General features: G+C 41.0%; 1 protein-coding gene across 1 annotated transcript in view; it reads left to right on the top strand.

The window, feature by feature from the left end:
• The window catches only part of ACBD6 (acyl-CoA binding domain containing 6), a 135776-nt gene that overhangs the window by 64945 nt on the left and 51181 nt on the right, over positions 1–19650 (top strand). Inside the window, exons 5-6 of the mRNA XM_074962188.1 lie at positions 3861–3966; positions 14361–14450. Of these exons, the coding sequence (XP_074818289.1) occupies positions 3861–3966; positions 14361–14450 (196 nt within the window). The remainder of the gene's footprint in view (positions 1–3860; positions 3967–14360; positions 14451–19650) is intronic.

Genomic DNA, 19650 nt, shown 5'->3' with positions numbered 1-19650 from the left:
AGGTATTTACAATGGTCACAACTGCAGCGGTGAGCAGAACGGGCTCCATGCTTGCCGTGCTATGGTGCCTGCACGGGTAATCCAGGAAAAAAGGCACGGAACAAAGGAGAGCAGAGTTGCAGCGGAAGCAGCGGTGTATGGTTTATGATGGCTTTCAGGCCTTCTGTATGAGTTGCAGGACAGCAGAGTTTTGCAGACCTACTGCACCGTCTGCTGCAGGAAAGCAGGAGAACAGATTGGCAGCGGAAGCAGTGGTGTACGGTTGACGATGGCAGAAAAAAGGCGCGAAACAATTGTCTGCCATAGCTTGGACGGAGGGAGGGGCGACTGACGACATGCACCCAGAAATACCCACGAGACTGTTTTTGCCCTATCATGCACTGGGAGCTTAACCCAGAATTCCAATAGGTGGTGGAGACTGTGGGAACTGTGGGATAGCTTCCCACAGTGCACTGCTCCGAGAGTCGATGCTAGCCTCAGTACTGTGGACACACTCTGCCGACTTTACGCGCTTAGTGGGGACACGCACGATCAACTGTATAAAATCTCTTCCGAAAAATCGACTTATATAAATTCGATATAATTTTGTACTGTAGACGTACCCAAAGTTGCATCCATGCTAAGAGGTTTATATGGGTATAACAGTACTTATATTGGTAAAGCTTATGCCTTTTGGGAATCAGCATAAGCTGTACTGGTATGACTGTATCCACACTAGAGCTTATACGGTAAAAAGTGACAATCCTCAATGACACAGCTATATATAACTTTTCTAGTGTAGATAACCGTATAACTTTTCTAGTGTAGATCTGACCTCTTGTATAAAAAATAATTTACTTGGATTTCTTTTCTGTGAACCAAAGAGAAAATCTACTGATAGAGCCAAAATGTTAAACATTAGTGGTGTCTTTCTCTTAATCAAGTGAAAATATAAAAAGTGTATAGCTGCTATTCAGCTATCAATAGGAATGTTTTAGAACCTGAGCTCTTAATGATTGGATCTAATGAAGCCATGGTTGTTGCTTGGGAGTTTGTGTTTAGCATACAGACTAGAACTCTGAAGACTGTTCATCTGAGACCTGATCAGAAGTCAGAGGAGTATCTTTTAGCATTCCCAAATACCAGTCCTATAGATGAACTATCAGACCTTGAACCTTTCAAGTCAACAGCTGTGTGCTGTGCATCCAAGATAGAGGAAAGGATTCTTTGCATGCAAAGCAGAGGAGTGAGATACCAAAGAGGCAATGTTCAAAGTGAGCCGGAGGTCAGAGGAGGTGAGTCCTGGCACTTTTTCTACAGCAGGAGCTCAGGATCACCACTTTCTTTTTTTAACTGCTTCATTGACACGGAGGGAGCAAAAAGTAATTGTGAGCTGAGGAACAAAGCATAATTCACAACAAAGTACAAAAAGACAAAAGAGTAAAGTAAAAATTGCGCTCTGACTCCACCTCTGCGAGAAGTGAGTGCTCCTGTTACTCCACCTTGGCGAGAAGTGAGTGCTCCTGTTACTCCACCTCGGCGAGAGGTGTTGCATTACTGTGCTCTGATCAGCCTCCGGAAACATCACATCCCCTTAAGTCAAGTGGCCACTCTTCTCATTGTTTTGGAATCACTGCAGGAATGTGGATATGTCCTTTGAAAGCTCCATTTCTGACAGCCGGCATGCTTATCTGCTCCAAGACAAAGCAACCATTACTATGGAATGCTGTGTGTGTGTGTGTGTGAGAGAGAGAGAGAGAGAGAGAGAGAGATGGGGGGGAGAGGGGGTCTGCTGCTGTCTGAACTTACAAGACAGCATGCTGACATGCTCTCAGCCCCCCCAAAACCCACTCTCTCTCCTCCCACATACACACAACACACTCCCTGTCACACTCCACCCCACCCTCCCACCCCCATTTGAAAAGCATGTTGCAGCTACTTGCATGCTGGGATAGCTACCACAGTGCACTGCTCTCTGTGGGCGTTGCAAGAGCTGCTAATGTGGCCACGTCAGTGCGCTTTTAGCTGTCAGTGTGGACAGATTGCAGCGCTTTCCCTACTGCACTCCACAAAGGCTGGTTTAACTCAAAGCGCTCTACATCTGCAAGTGTAGCCATGCCCCTAGTGTGGACACAGTCTACTGCTATAAAAATGCTTATTCCAGTATAAGCTTATTCCCCTTTCCATACTGGCATAACTGCATCCACACTAGGGGCTTGTGCTGGTATAGATAAAGTGGTACAACTTTGTGTGTAGACAAGGCCTTTGTGAGATCCTTGGAGTGTCACCAGGGCTCTGACTACCGGTATTTCTTTTGTGAGTCTATGAATGATTGCTATGATTTACACTGGTCTGTATTGGCAAGATTGACACAAAGCTCAACTGTTCTCAGATCAGTGGCCCAAGTTGAAACTGGCTGATGCCCAGCTTCTGTGACAGAAAGCAGATGCACATTCACTCAGGCCTGTTCACGTGCAGGGGAATCTACAAGTTAAGGTGCTGCAGGTATTTGAGTTATAAATAGATCTTTAAATGATAGGAGTGATACAACACATTAAGCCTTCTGTTCTTACCAGCCAGTATGAAACAGTATGGTTAACAGAGTTAACGACATTTTACAGCCCCTTATGGCAGCATGGAAGAGCTTTATCATGTCCTGCAGAGAGGTATGCATGATGGGGGGATGACAAATGGACCTTCACCGTGCATTAGACTTAAGGAGATAAATCTTCATAATCATGGCTTGGGATTACCTGGGCAACTCCCATTGTACGTCAGTGAGATTTTCAGGGTGAAATATGAAATCTTTGCATATCACTTTGAAACGTTACCCCAAAGAATGTGTGACCACAACTTTAAATAATGTTTCAGCAGAGCTGTCCAAGGAATGGTCTCATTTTGGGTCACAAAGTCAGTCCCTATTTCTAGAGCACTGCGTGGGTATAAAATTTGTATCTGCATCCGATCTGCAAAAATGGTCCATGGATGCAGATATCTGCAGATCTGTAGTGGATATCCGCAGACTTTCAGGGCTCTATCTATTCTGCATGGCAGAGACAGTGTATCTGATTCCTTGGAAGAGTGAGGGGTCTTGGTTTCTTTCTTGAACATTGTCTTCTATTTGACACACACACAGATGTTGCTGGGAGTCAGGGGGATCCAGGCCATCTTCCACTTAGTGGTGTATGTTATTGTAATGTGAAGCCTGTCAAGATTTGGGAGATGATGGAGAACCCCTAAAACAATTTTAAAATGTCATTTTCCATGAACCCCCTTTCCAGTTATTGTTGGCTAAGAGATATGTGCATATGGAATCTTTTCTCTTCAGAGTTATCCAGTCTCTCCTCTTGCCAGATTTGTCACTTCCATTTTAATGAATTATAGTGTCCCAGACACCTCAGTGAAGGAATCTGGCACGCAGGAGGCTGATTCTAAGAAGAAAGTTTTCTCTCTCTGCCACCAGCGATGATAGGAGGAGAAGATTAGAAAAGGCACGTGACATTTATATGGGGGTTTGCCTACATCGCTGAGAAAAGAAAAGGACCATATTTCGCCTTGATGTAATCAGTAGGATTTGAAATGACTTATGCCAAGACTCACATGGTCTTACATTCCAGATTCTTTGTGGGAGTTTATTGGATTAAGTATACAAGTCTTTTTCTTTCAGCATATTGTTCAAACTAACTTGTATTTTCCAGAGAAGCAGGCTGAGCTATCGTATATTGACAAAACATATTAGTCGTTGTGCAAAACATTGGAAACCTGTTCCACTGCAGTGATGCTGTTAAAATGAGTGTGTCTGCAGCACAGCTAGCATCTAATGTGTGTAGCCTTTGTTTTATCCAATAAGACCCCTTTTTTTGCTTTTGTTTCCTAATTAGGGAGGAAGACAAGAACATATTTGATTACTGCAGAGAAAACAACATTGGCCATGTAACCAAAGCCATACAATCAAAAAAAGTGGACGTGAATATGAAAGATGAAGAGGTATGGTGAAAAAGTAGCCCAATGATCCTGTGTTGGTTTTGTGTTTTATTTCACCACCCCAGACCTTTTTCTAAATTCCCAATTTAGAATTGTTATAAAACAAGTGCTAAATAGTTGGCCAAACATCTACTGGTTGAGACAGCAGTGTATTCCATTTGAAAACAAATAGCAATTCCATTCCAGTTTCAGCTGGGATTTTAGTAGTATCGATTTACTAACAATAATGCCATATCAGTGCCAGGATGCTTCCTTCTTGCAGTATCTTGAAAATGCCAGCTGGGACTCAAAGTAAGAGCTTAACAGAGCCACATTGGTGCCCAGTAGCCCTTTCCCCTTCAGTACAATGAGCTTGGTTGAACAAAAGTAGGAAACAATGGCTTTTTTGTTTGGAATTGGCCAGTGAGTGTTGTCTGCCAGTCCATTCAAGATAAACTAGTCTGGGCATGTGTGATTCCATCCAGAGCTACACAGCCTTAGACCAGAAAGGCTGGAGAGTACTTAATATTGGAACTTGTCATTGTCTTTCCTCGATTAGCCAGACAGAAGGTGAAAGTATAATTCTAGATTTGTCAGCTTGACTAAAAGTGTGACCACCATCCAGTGCTTTTCCTGTTTGTAAGCCCTTGAAGGAAGAATCGGAGTCAAAGCAATGTCACTAGGTCCCAAAGCTGGGAAAGAACTAACATGACCTTGACTAGTAATTTGACAACAGCATCAAGAAGGAAATGAGTATCTATATTACGAATTGGTCTTATTTTTCCATACAGATATTTATTGTAAAAGAAAACACTTGAATGGACACATACACTTCTGTTGTTCAATCAGTCTGTAACTAATGATCTCCCATCTTTATCACATTGGTTTGAACCCTTATACGCTGCCACCTAGCCCTGCTCCATAATACATACAGCTACCTTTACCCGCTGCTTCCCAGCGCATTGTGTTTTGGCGAACAGATGAAGTGCTTACACATTCATAGACTGAGACGCCACAAATTCAGTTGGGTTCTCCTGTAGCTCTAAGCAGATTTCTGCCCTCTGAGCCATGACAGCCCCGGCTGGGGCTCTGAATGCTGATGGCAGGGCCTTTTATTATTAATCAGGAATTGATGTGAATTAATTTTTAGGGGGAAAGGAAGGGAGGGTAAAATCAGGGTTGGAATTTCACATCATAGATTAAATGAACTGAGACTGTTTGCCACGCAGAGGCACTATAACAACAGCACCACTGAGCTCCATCAATCCTGCTAGTGACTCCAAGTTACAAAGTTAAACAGCCAGCGTACGTTGTAAGCCCAGAAATAACAGAGCTGCTCTCACTAACTACAGTGTAGTTTAGTAATAAAAAAATCACTTTTGAGATCTTGTAGTATGAGCAGTCAGTGTATTGCTTTATTCTGACTGAAGGGGCACTCTTTTATATTCCTCATCTTCCAGAAGCTTATAGCTCCCTGAAAGTTCCCCTTTGTGTTAAAATTTCCCATCCTTGTTCTCAGCCAGAAGTTTATTTGAAAAGATCACAATTCCTTTAAAAGTTTGGTATAATTTTCTTGGGCCATTTCCGAATTAGCACAGTGTAAAAACTTAGGGCCTGACTGTCAGCCCCAAGGCTGCTGTAAGTTGTGGTGAGGGGCTCTGGGACGCCCCTACCTGCTGGAGATCAGTACCGGATTTACCATGGCACCAGTGGCTCCATAGCGCTGGGCCCAAGCTCTGAAGGGGGCCCATAACACTCACTTCCTCCCCTCTTTGCAACCTGAGCAACCTGAGCCTCAGAGCAGCAGGGATCCAGCATGGGAGCTGAGATCCCACAGCACCCTGGGAGCTGTAGTTCCTTGGCCAGCTTCCCGCCTATAGAGCCAGCCCTGGAGCAGGGAAGGAACTACATTTCCCAGCATTCCCTTGGTAGCTATCAACAGGAAAGGGTGGGGGAGGGAGTGGGGAAGCTGTGAGACCCCATGCACTGCAGCTTGCTGTGAATGGAGAGCTGGCTGCTAGAAGGGGGTGGCACTGTGAGCTAAGTCCTCACTTTGGGGAAACGGTGTTTGCAAGTGGCTTGCTCAAATGGCAGAATGGGTGCTGAGGGAGGCATCTGTCAGAATTAATCAGGTATCTGCTGGCTGTGGAACTTTATTGAGCTGAGAGCAGAACCACATACAGTGACTGGTGATATAGGGTGGTACCAGAGACATGGCTATAGAAGGTCTGCATGAGGAAAGAGATAAATCTGTCAGGAGTTTCCCCTGATCACTTTGAAAGGTCTGCTCACTGTGGACACTGGTAAACCCACATGGGTGTACAGCTCAATGAGAAAAACTGGGGGCTGAGGGAACTGTGTAATATGGCAATGCATATAGTCATCCAGAGGTGTGTGATCAAAATGAAAGATGTCTCTGAGATTCAGTACCGGATATACTATAACACCAATGGCCCTGCCCATCAGGCCCACACTCGGAGCCCACAATGACTACATGGGGGCCCACAAATATGCTTGGCACCAGGGCCCACAAAAGGTTAATCAGGCCCTGCTGGAGGGCCCCAGCTTTGGCTGAAAGCCACCTTTGCCCCATCTCCAGATGAAGTGAGTATATCTCAGTTGCAGTTGAGGATGCAACCCAGAGTAGTTTTCTTCAAAGGAGATGCATCTTTCAGTGAGAGAAGAAATGTGTAGAAATTAAGCAGCTCTTTGCATATGGCAGTTAGTAAGCATTATCTACTATTCATCATCAAGAGGACTTTTCAACACCATATTATGAAATCCTTCTCTGAAGCCTTGTCTACATTAGAGAATTTCACAGAAAAATTGTACTGGTCCAAACCCCAGGATAGACAAGACTGGCAGCTTCAGGCATTTTGACCTTCTTGTTGGTTACGCATACAAGTGCTTTGGCAGAGCATTATGAAGTTTGGTTAGCATCCATCTACCCCGTGATTGGTTCTAAATGGTACTATTAGTCCCCCGTTTTCATGAATACCAAAATGTCACTATATTTTTAATGAGCTGAAAAAACTGCTGTTTTTTTAAAACCACATTCCTTCTCCACAAGCTGGAGACTAATTTGTTTTCTCTATCCTGCAGCTCAGCTGAAATCTTTTAGAACATAGTATCTGTTGAACCTTTGGTAGGCCAAAAGCATATGCAGACATACTCTTATAATTTTATTAATCATTTTAGTGTTATGGTGCAAATGTGTGCAGCCAAGTCCAAAAGATACATCTCTTGTGCAGCTGAACCAACCTGACACTATTGCTTTAAATGGATATACATTTTAAATGTTTGCAGTACTGTTGTAGTCATGTCAGTCCCAGGATTTGAGAGAGACAAGGTAGGTGGGGTAATATCTTATATTGGACCAACTTTTGTTGGTGGGAGGGACATGTTTTTGAGCTTCACAGAGCCCTTCTTCAGGTCTGGGGAAGATAACCTAGTTTCCTGTTTAACAGAAGTTGGTCCAATAAAAGTTATTACCTACCTTGTATCTCTCCTAAATTTAAAATGGAAGTGCAGATATATGCAAATAAGCCCAGCTCCTAAGGAATTAACTTGTTACGGAATAGAATTTGCTTATACAGTGCATAATTTTGTAATGAATCTGTGCACATCCTTTTCTTGTATGAGTTTTTAAACAGTTCAGTTTTTTTCCACATACTTTATTAATGTTTATAATTATATCCTCTCCATTTTGTGCAAATAATTCCTACCAATTTGGAAATACAAGATAAAAATCTAGTGATACGTACATAACGTGAGAAGTCATACTTATTACAAGCAAAACGATTTCAGAATAGGGTGCTAGAAATGAATATATTTTAAAAATCTATGCTAACCACATCTACTAGAATAAACCATATAGAATTTGTCAATTTTAAATCTAATTACGTACACAGCCTTCTCATGTAAAGAAAAGAATAGGTTGTTCTTTCTCAGTTCTCCAACGAGAATACTGGCTAATAGTTCAGATACAATAAACTTCAGTTTGAATTAAGCAAAGTCCTAGAGGATTATATAAAGTGTCTGATGACAATTATTATGTATAGGCTCCCATTCACTATTTCTAAATTGCCTGAAATTCAGCAGCGTAGGCTGTGTTGGTTTAAAAGATATAGGCACAGATGAAAGCAACCGGTTCCTTGTATACAGGGTTGTATGCAAAGGGAAATAATAAAGTAAAGGATAGGGTCACATTTTAGCTACTTTGTCACTTTGGAGTTCATGGCATATCCTGATAAGAAAGAGATTTTGGTGCCTTTTTAACAAGAATACATTTCCAGCTTTATTTTGTTTTTGTTTTATTTTCAAAGGCATTGCAATCTTCCTAGAATGTGTCCTCAGCTGTTCAATTTTATTTTATTTTTGTTTTGGGAACTTATGTCAAGGGCACCTAGAGCTTTGGGTAGAAGCTTCCTTTTTTATATTATTGTAGAAATCCAAGTAAACAAATAAATGTTTCCTCTGCACTTTGTTTAAGCGGGTGCAAAGCCTTTAACAAAGAGCATCTGCCTCATGCCACCGTAATCCCCTCTCCTGTATTGAGAGCAGTGTCAGTGTAGCCATGCTTCTCTGAAATTGTCCATGCAGGGTTGGAGCCTTAAATGTAAAAGGATCATGTTCCAGCTCCCAACATAAATAGCACCATGGTATTTTTAGGAATGATGGGAAAAGAATGTCATTTAAGAACAATTGCATCTTTCTTGACTCCCCACCCCACCCCCAAACACACACACGCTCCGTTTTCAGGTTTATGAAAGCAATTAGAGTCCAAATCAGTTTTATGCTGAGACATCCATTCAGTTTAGCTATAGTCCTGTTTCTCTCTCTGGGTTAATTGCAATGAAGACTATTCCCCTACATGCTTCTACTGGGACTTGAAAAAAATATTTGAGAGATAACCCATCCTCCCCCACTTTGTGTTTGAACAACCTGTGATTCATGGTGGAACAAAATTTATATGCTGTTGGCTTGAGAAACTGCTATAGAAGCTGGCCAAGCTGGCAATGGTAATCCAAGCGAGACATGGAAGATTTAAGAGGCAGGGTCAATACACTGGGGCTAAATTTATGCTTATTATTCAAGACTTGAGGGGCAGAGAAAACTGCATCCTCTCAAATAACTTCTGCAACAACTGTGTATCCTCTGTTGTGCTGCTACAACAACAGAAATAGGCAACTTAGATTTTGTTTGCATTTAATTAAAGAAGGACATCACTACAGCATATATTTTCACATTCTGAATTACTCATGCCAATTTAGACACATCTGTGATTAAGCATTGCCCAATAAACATTGCTACCATAATGAAGTTGTGATGGAGGGGAGGAGACTCTCCAAGAAATGCGAATGTGTATGGTCTGGAAAATCCTCCTAGCGTGCAGGGTGAACTTGTGTAATGACTCTTATAAATTAACTACTGTACAGACTAGAAGATTTTACAGATTGCATAGCCGATATCCAAGATCCACACATTACCCAGTATTACCACTGTTTACAACTGATATGGGAAAGGATATTCCCTAATGCTTTTCCTCACCTGTTTGAGGTTTCTTTGTCTACATTTCCTGCTTGATGATTTTGTTTACTACTTAAATCCACATTAAGCAGAGCACATATTCCTTTGTTTAAGACAGTACTGTTTGCCAACTTCTGCTATGGTTTGGAACATGCATTAATAACATTGTACAGGGAAATCTTATAACTCCACATACAATGTTGCCACACATTTTATCAGGATAATGTTGACCAGCAAATTATGAGTTTTCAGATGATATTTCACAGGGCATACTTTGTGTAAAGATTATCAAAATAGTGTGCAGGGTGTGGACACAGAGGTACATTCTGTCACAATTACCCAAAGTGAAACTGGCCCAAGGCTTTAAATCCATACTCTTGCAAAAAGCACACGATTTTTAATGATTACAGATGATCAGTTGACTTCAGTTTCTCATCTCATCCAAAAGAAAGGATCTCCAGCAGCAGCTTCTTGGGCGTTGGTTTTGTAGTCATTCAGAACTGCTGAATTTACTGGATTGCCAGGACTACTGTTGCAATGTGTTGAGTGTTTTTTTATGGTCTCATCCAAACCCAATTCTGGCAAAGTCACGCTCTTCTTGTTCTGAAGATAAGACACAATCACAGAACAACATGATATAGGTGCATATCTAGAACATAAATATTGGTTTAAACGATAGAAATAATCATATTTTTGTCCTGTAATTGCATGGTATTATCCCACTACAATTAGATAATCACAGTTATGTTATATGTAAGAAGTAGGGTTGTCGATTAATCGCAGTTAAGTCACATGATTAACTCAAAAAAATTAATTCTGATTAAAAAAATTAATTGCAGTTTTAATCACACTGTTAAATAGTAGAATATCAATTGAAATTTATTAAATATTTTTGTACGTTTTTCTACATTTTTAAATACATTGATTTCAATTACAACATAGAATACAAAGTGTACAGTGCTCACTTAATATTATTTTTATTACAAATATTTGCACTGTAAAAATGATAAACAAAAGAAATAGTATTTTTCAGTTTACCTCATACAAATACTGTAGTGCGATCTCTTTATCGTGAAAGTGTAACTTAAAAATGTAGTGCTTTTTGTTACATAACTGAACTCAAAAACAAAACAATGTAAAACTTTAGAGCCTACAAGTCCACTCAATCCTACTTCTTGTTCATCCAATCTCTAAGACAAGCAAGTTTGTTTACATTTACAGAAGATAATACTGAGTGGACTTGTAGGCTCTAAAGTTTTACAGTGTTTTGTTTTTGAATGCAGGTATTTTTTGTTCATAATTCTACCTTTGTAAGTTCAACTTTCATGCTAAAGAGATTGCATTACAGTACTTGTATTAGGTAAATTGAAAAATACTATTTCTTTTGTTTTTTTACAGTGCAAATATTTGTAATAAAAATAAATATAAAGTGAGCACTGTATACTTCATATTCTGTGTTGTAATTGAAGTCAATATATTTGAAAATGTAGAAAACAACCACAAATATTTAAATAAATGGTATTCTATTATTGTTTTTACAGTGCGATTGAGTGATTAATTGCGATTAATTTTTTTAATCTCTTGACAGCCCTAATAAGAAGTATTCATGGGAACTTTGCATCTTCTAAATAAAGTGCTTCTATCTCCTAGAATAAATGTTTATAGCACAGAGAAATTTGGATTACCCGTCCAGTACAAATCCCACATCTAAAGTGTAGTGGATCAGAGATTAATTTAAGATGCTTTGTCTATCAGTATTTACTAATCTGTTAAATTCTACTCTCCTCCTTTCAGTCTTTCACTGTAATGTTGAGTGCAGGACCATTAATCATTAAATGATACTAATGTGGGTATCAATGTAATCTGTGCTTCCATAGAAAGTAATTGTGAGAGAATTCATTCTAATTCAAGGTTAATTAGTGTACCATTAAAATAATGTGTTACAAAAGTTAATTACTTGCTGGGTCAAAAAGTGTGGTAAAAAGCTGAATGCCTAATGTCTAAGATCACATTTCCCGACTCAAAATAATGTTTTAAATCTGCCACCCTACTGAAAAATATCCAACATGAAAAGTGAGAGAGATTTAGTCACTGGTGTCTTCCTATCCCCCTTCTACTAGTAAATTTTTGGCACGGTGTCCACGAAATCTGGCGCACGGCTCCTATTAATAGATAAGTAAGTTGCTCACTTTGTTCCCCCATGCAGTGTTGGAAGATATATGTCAAGGGATAGCCTGGGTTAACCCTATTTTGGTTTTGAAGCACCACAAGTGTGTTGGGTGGTACATTAGAAAAAGCAAGTTGTTGTGAAAATGTCACAAGGCAGCATTATGATTTCTTGCTTTACCTCAGCATGAGTTTCAAAGATCCTTCTGCAGGCGTGTCACACGCCATATTAAATCTGGAGAAATTTATGTTAACAGGTAGTTTAAATTAACAGCTATAAAGTGTACACATTAAGCTGGAAGTACAAGTGATAGCCAGGGTAGAACAACTGCCATCTAAAAATATCATCTACTTTTTCTTTTGTTTAAATGAAGATATAAAAGATGCCAATTTATAACATCTTCTGTAGTTGATAGGAAATGTTTTAGTGCTATTCATTAAAAGGCTCTGTTATTGCTTTGGATGGATTTGGATTCTGTTCGTGTAGGTAACAAGATAACTGTTCCCAAGCTTAGTGGGAAGTGTGGCTATTGCAGTTAATAACACATGAAACCATAGCAGAAGAACTGTGTTTTGGTATCCAAATGTAAGCGTTAAAAAAGAAAAAAAAAAAAGAGCGCTCACAGGTTGGGCAGTCCTGTGTTGAGATGGTTCTCTGAGATGAGCCTAAACCGAGACCCCAAAATAGAATACTCCAGATTTTGCAGCTATTCCCTATCCCTCTACAGGGCAAACTAAAACTCTGTATGTGGACACCCCCAAACTTTGGTGAGGTTCAGATCCAGATCAGGACTTCATGGCACAGGCTCATCTTCGGTTGGGTAGGTTGAGATGAACAAAGGGTGATGAAATTGCTCCTAACTGATGCATGCAGCAGTGCCCTTTCTAGGGCAGAATGCTTAGGACATCTGCACAGCCCAATTTTCCATCCACCTCCCTTTCAACATCTGGTGCTTAATTACTTGAAGCAGGTTCTCGCAGATAGAGAGATGAATCAATTGTTGCACAAAAGAGAAAGTAAGGAAAACTATTTAAGACTTCTAAATTGCTGAGTGCTTTCTCTTTCAGATCACGTTGTTTTTCAACTAGTCCAGGGATGGGCAAACTTTTTGGCACGAGGGCCACATTGGGGTGCGAAACTGTATGGAGGGCCGGGTAGGGAAGGCTGTGCCTCCCCAAACAACCTGGCCCCTGCCCCCTATCTGCCCCCTCCCACTTCCCGCCCCCTGCCTGCCCCCCTCAAAACTCCCGAATCATCCACCCCACCCCCCCGCTCCTTGTCCCCTGACTGCCCTCTCCCGGGACCCCCGCCCTGAACTGCCCCCCGGGACCTCACCCCCTATCTAGTCCCTCCCCCGCTCCCCGTCTCCTGACTGCCCCCCCCCAGAACCTCTGCCCTAGCCAACCGCCCCCGTTCCCTGTCCCCTGACCCCCCCCAACCCTCCGCCCCATCCAACCACCCCCTGTCCTCTGACTGCCACCCTGGACCCCCTGCCCCCTTATTCAGCCCCAGCCTCCTTACCATGCTGCTCAGAGCAGCATGTCTGGCCGCTGCGCCGCGCGGCTAGAGCCAGACACGCTGCCATGCTGCCCTGCATGAGCAGGCAGCCCCGCCGCCCAGAGTGCTGCCCACGCCAGGGTCTAGCCTCCTGGGCCAGGAGCTCAGGGGCCGGGTAGGACGGTCCTGCGGGTCAGAAGTGGCCTGCAGGCTGTAGTTTGCCCATCTCTGAACTAGTCCCTCCTTTAATTGGGTGAATTAAGATGTATATCTCAGGAAGAGTTTGAATGAGATAGAAGGGGAGAAAAAGGCTTTCGTGAAGTGCTCCTTTGACTTAATTCCATCTTTTGCCCCAGACATTTGCTTCATCCCTGTTAAAACTGGCATAAAGCTGAGATTTGAGTTTAATGTGGAAAAAACATTCCATTCTCTGAACATGACAACCTGCCCTGCCCATAGCAGGGTGTTAAGCTGCATGTCAATCAGCCCTCAGAAGAGTGCTGAGCTACTTATTTCCCATGTCCTTAACAGACAGTTGGATTTGAACTTCCACTAGTGATTGCCACCCACCTTACTGGAGGAGGAGTCATTACAAATTCTTTCTGGGGGTGTGCCCCGTGACTTCAGATGCAGAAACGTATGGGGAAGGAAGAGCTTGGAGGATTGTAGAGTAGACAAAAGAAAATATTCAAATAAATTTTTCTCATCTGATGACACCTTGTTGCCCAGATCATAGTGACTTAGGCTGAGAGTTGCAAAGCCACCAGGGGATTTGGATGCCTAGTTCCCATTACTTTTAATGGGAACTGAGGGTTCAAATGCCTTAGGCAGCTTTAAAAATCTTAGCCTTAAGAGAGTCCCTATTCCTGTTAAAGTCACTGGTGCAGAGTTAAACCCTAAAGCTGTCTAGAAGGCAGACCACATTCTGGTCTCTTGCTTTCTTCATTCTCCCTTACGTTTTTATTGACTTGAGTTGGAGTTTTGGGTGCAGAGGAGTGCAGAATCAGGCCCTGTGTTGCCCTTCTAACAGATGGCTGATGCTCCTGACCTTGCTGTGTAAATGTACAGGTGAGAATGAATGGCACATTATAGGCCATTCTGATTGTGGTTTTTTTAATGTTCAATTTTTAGTTGTTTGTGATATCCAGGGTTCCAGTAGTAGGACTTTGAGTCTCTTTACAATAGCTTCAGCTGACTTCATTCTTTTTCTTTTTGATATTTCTAGGGCAGGGCTTTGCTCCACTGGGCATGTGACCGAGGACACAAGGAGCTGGTCTCGGTACTGCTACAGCATGCAGCCGATGTTAACAGCCAGGTAAGGAAGGGATGGAAAACTTGCTTTTTGATGGTGCATGGTGTTGTATCTTTACCAAACACTTCATACTTTGTCCGATCAGGATTCCAAAGCAAATTCTTTCAGAATATGGAGTATGATTGAATATGGAGGAGGCCACCTAAAGCGATATATGTGAGACGAATATACCCATTAAAAACAGTTTTCCATACAACCAAATACAAAAACACAGTGAACCTTTTCAGTTGCAAGATGAAATTTCTTCCTGCAATAGTGTCTTTCACTTGCTGGTGATCAGTTCAAATCTGACTTGGGTAGGCGAGACCAGAGATATTTCCTATTACTAGACGTTTGGTGGCTTAGATAGAATGACTTGGTAGTCTCTAAAAAAGAAAAGGAGTACTAATGGCACCTTAGAGACTAACCAATTTATTTGAGCATAAGCTTTCGTGAGCTACAGCTCACTTCATCGGATGCTGTAGCTCACGAAAACTTATGCTCAAATAAATTGGTTAGTCTCTAAGGTGCCACTAGTACTCCTTTTCTTTTTGCGAATACAGTCTAACACGGCTGCTACTCTGAAACTTGGTAGTCTCTGTCCAGTTCCTTAATATCCTGTAGTTTCAGCAGAGCATCTGAAGACTGGAGAGTGAACTAAAGAAAATTCCATTGCAGGAAGAAACCTGTTTGCCAAATGGTAGAACACAATAGAATATTCATTTATTAGAAGGTACATTTCTTAAACAAAGCATTCTAAATGATGCTTCAGATTAGGTTTTAAATTTGACATTGTTACAGTTGGATCTAACTTTATAATGTAGATTGGATTTATAATCCTGTTGTAATTAAGGGTTGAAACTTGCTAGCTGTCATCATGTTCAGAAATAATTGTCAATCATGGTTCTCCCAGAACCATGATTGACAGTTGTTTTCCAATATGGTTGTTGCTTGCATCATTTCCCTGTCTAGTCTGTATGTGTGCGTGTGTGTATTTTGAGAACTGTGCTAGCCCAAACTGATGATCTTTCAGTATCCCAATAAGTGCTTTGGAAATACTTCACATATGTCGCAGTAGTGCAATAGGCTATCCTGTAGGTTTTTTGACTCAGCAGTAACATTGTGATGGTGGAAGTAACTAGGTTAAGCTTTAAATATGTTTAAAAAATGTTTAAAATATTGGTACAAGCCCTACTATGGACAGAGCCATGAGAAGGGTACATATTAAGAGAACTTGCTTGGTTCCGTTGAAATCAGTGGGAAGGTTTAGGCAGGGACCTGTGGTTCTTTGAGCATATGATTCCTAGGTTTCTGTTATGCAGACAATTTGAGGATTTTTTTCAAAGATCCTTTGTACACCTTTGGAAAAAAAGGTAGATTTGCGGAGGAGGGGTCAGTAATTATACTGAATGATGCTGGAGTTATGTCCATGATTTCCCTTGGTCCAAGATAAGACTGGACACCACACCTGCTATTCTAATCATGTGTGATATGTTAGTCTGTGAATGTTTGAAAATAGCATGATTTTGAGAGTGGGAGAACTGGGATTACATGTTTGCCTTTGTATTTTACCCTGTGACCCCAGGGGATATCTGGTGCTTGGAGTTCTGGAATAACGGTCCCTGAAAATTCATCTCTTTCTGATGGTTGTATCTCACATCTCTTCATGCACCAAGAGTGTCTTTAGCTGTAAAAGTATGACTTGGGGAGGACTTCCTTAGCTGGAGGAGAATAATCTGTATTTTCTCTGTACTATCATTTTCTATTACTTTTTTCTCCTTTTTTTTAATGTATTGCACACTTTTTCTAACCAAATTATTTTTGTCCAGTAACAAAAGTTTAATAATAGCTATAGAAAGAAAATCAATCTTCGATTTCCCCCCCCCCCAACGTAATAAAGGAGACCTTTTTTTAAAGGTCTTATTTTGCACATAGATGTATTCTCAGAGAAGGCAGACAATTCTTAGGTTTTTATTTTATTTTCTCTCTCTCCTCAGCCTTCTATAAACTGTGATAACATTTTCAGAATTTCATGACCCAGTGTTTACTTTTTACATGGACCTTTTCCCTAAAGGAAGTACTGTCTAAAACCCAGGATTATGGGGAATTCTTTGGTGGAGCAACCAAAGAGAGAGAAAAAAAGTTATGCTTCCAAATATGTCATAAACATTGAAGCACGTGCTCCTATATATTACCAAATGCACTGTCAGTTAATGTGTGGGTTGTAAAGAATTGGGGGTTAAGTATAAGGGAATCTCTAGTGACTTGCATTAGTGGAGCTATTATTTTAACAAGATGTGCTAACCCTGGAAGTTCACATTCCAGACTACACATAGCTCTCAGTCTGCCAGGTTCCAGCCTGTGGGACAGGCTTTGTAGAAACCTTGTACAGTACCCTACATGCCTTGAGATATCTTCCTATTTCATTCATACATGCAGCAGTGTTAAATGCAGGCAGCATAAGACATAGATTTGGGAGCATGAGAGTGACAGCAACAGAGAGTAGAGGGGGAAGCTTATATGATAGATTTTTTTTTCCTTTTTATTTTTTGTCTGCAGTGTTTTTAATATCTTTCTAGGATATTAGAAAATAATACCCCCCTCCTTAGCTGCTTCTGTGCTTTTTCATTGGGCAGGCACTGTATGTTTTTTCCCCTCCTATGTTTCTTATGTAGCACCAGGGTTATAGTAGAGGGGTTAGAGCATGGGGGGACTGGTCACTGGGACTCCTTAGTTTTACTGGTTCTAACATTAATTAGCTGGGTGACCTGGAGCCAGGTCTCCATTTTTCCTTTGTTTTTGTTTTCTAAATGTGAACAATAGCTATCTCTGTAAAACACTTTGAGATTTCTGAGTGCTATATAAGTGTAAATACTGTACTTGTTTTATTATTTTATTACATACACTGATGTATTTGAAGCAGGTAAGTGGGAAGAGACTCCATGGTGCTGTTTGGTCCTGCAGTATGCACAAAGTTCCTGGAGTGCAGTAGTAGATTGCCTGTCCTTTTTAAACAATGATGCTGTGGGTTTAAAGAGGCAGTTCATTGCTGTCCACTGAAAGCCTGCATTCATTGAGTTCTTTGATTGTCCATAATTAGCTTTAATAGTATGTTTGAAAAGAGGTGGTAAGTGATTGACATAGGGGAGGGGGGTGCAGAAACACAACAGACTTCCCTGCTTTATGTTGAAAAGAGACGTTTATGTAATCGAATTACCTAAATCCTCAGAGCCAAAGGCCATTTCTAAGTGGGTGGTTGGGTGGTTTTTTGGAATTGTGCTGGAAACACCCAGAACCCAGAGATCTTTCCAAAGGCAGCTTCCCAGTGCTGAGACATTCCGTTTAGAAAAATCTGTATTTATTGAACAGTGAAGTAAAGGGGAGCCTGTTCTCAACATTGTAGTTGGCCTGTGTTATGCAGGATGTCAGCCTATCATCATAATGTCCCCTTCTTGCCTTAAAATGTATGAATGAATGAATCTGTTGATGAATGAATAAATGTTGGTGTTTTTCATCCATCTGTGAGTAAAGTGAAACATTCTATTTCTATTGAAACAGTCATGGCTTCCTTTCTGTAGGGTATTATTGCTTGTAGAACGTGTTCTTTCTAGAACAGAGCTCTCAACATGGGGTTGCAAACAGGTTTCAAGAGATCATAACCACCTTGCTGTTCCCATATCCCTAATGGGAGGGGTGTCTTGGGGAGGTCCCAGTATGGAAAATAGAGTCCCTTGGAGTGGAAAAGTTGAGAACCACTGCTTTAGAGGATATCTTGCCTTGTCTTGTAAAAATAAGGAAAATGGAGATATTTGGAAAATGGAGATTTTGTACATATGAAGCATCTCTGCTGGAGGTCAGACCTGACTTGCCCTCTTTTACATGGGATGATGTTGTTTTAAAGCATATAGGTTTTACTCCTGTTCAGTTTCAAGAAAGGTTAGGTGAACTCTGATCTAATAATGGACCAAATGATAGAGAGCATGACAAACAGCTTTTTCATGATGGTAGCATAAATGCAATAAGAGCATTGGGGTTTTGCTGTTCAGCTGATATATTTCTGTACTGGGCAAACACTGGCTATATTGAGTTCTGAGAAATAGTATGTGTGTATGCTGTCACATAAAAATCAGAGGTTGTAGACTCACTTAGGTTAGTGGGAGGAAGCAAGATGAAGATCAGGCATGAATCTGTTAACACAGCAAAAATTCTGTACTTTTATCTAAAACTCCATTAGAGGATGGGTTGAATCTCATTACATGAGCTCAGGTAACATCAGGTTGTGTAAAATTAACCCCTTCCAGAATCTAGGCTTTTGAGAAGCTCTGCTCCTTATAGTTCAATTCTAAACTGGGTCCTAATCTGAGCTACTGACTAGGAGGCTTTATGCGCCTTTATCTGTCAGCTTTATGTCCTTCTCATTGACTTCATTATCCCATCATTTTCTCCATAGAGGTGTTCGTATGTTGGAGCTATTAACCAATCTGTTCTCTTAGCTTTCTCTAGTCGGCAGGAAGTTAGGGGGCAGCAACACCATCCACCCATGAAAAGCCAGGACACACCAAAACTGGTTACCATACAAATCCATCATTAACTCATGTTTTTCAGGTTCTCCATTTAAGTCAGTGTAAAACAGCAATACCGTGTTTTGCCACCGTGTGATAATGTGAGAGGCTGAAAGTCAGCAGCATGCCCGCATCCATTCTTGGAACACTAGAGAAGTGTTCTCATGAGGGAAGAAGTACATTGGTTTCTCTGTAATGTAATAGGAGGGAGAAAGGAGGGAATCAGCTCTGTAGAATGCACCATGCAGCTGATTTTTGTTTTTTATCTGGACATTTATACCATGGAATTTGAGGCTGCATGTAGGTCTTCAGGGAAAGGTTTAATGTACTCAGAATAACCTTCTGGGTCTATCCTTTGGTGTCCACTCCCCTTGAGCTTCTTCCTCCTCACTAGTGGAGGGGATTGCTCTTTCTCAAACCCAGGATAGGTAAGACAGAAATTGTCTTCCAGTTCTATCCCATGTTACATATGCTCAGAACTATCCAGAACATACATTCATCTGCTGAAATCTTCCATCTTTGTCCTATGCCCAAAGGTTAACTTTAATTTTATGTAGAAAAGTTTGAGTAAATCCTTTGGTTGTTTTTGAGTCTGGCCAAGTGTAAAATAAAGTCACATCTTTCCTGTTTAATAAATAAATAAAATCTGGCCACACTTTTAG

This window comes from Natator depressus, chromosome 8 (genome assembly GCF_965152275.1).
Source record: "Natator depressus isolate rNatDep1 chromosome 8, rNatDep2.hap1, whole genome shotgun sequence".
NCBI classification, from domain to species: domain Eukaryota; kingdom Metazoa; phylum Chordata; order Testudines; family Cheloniidae; genus Natator; species Natator depressus.
This window is presented reverse-complemented; position numbering and strand designations above follow the sequence as displayed.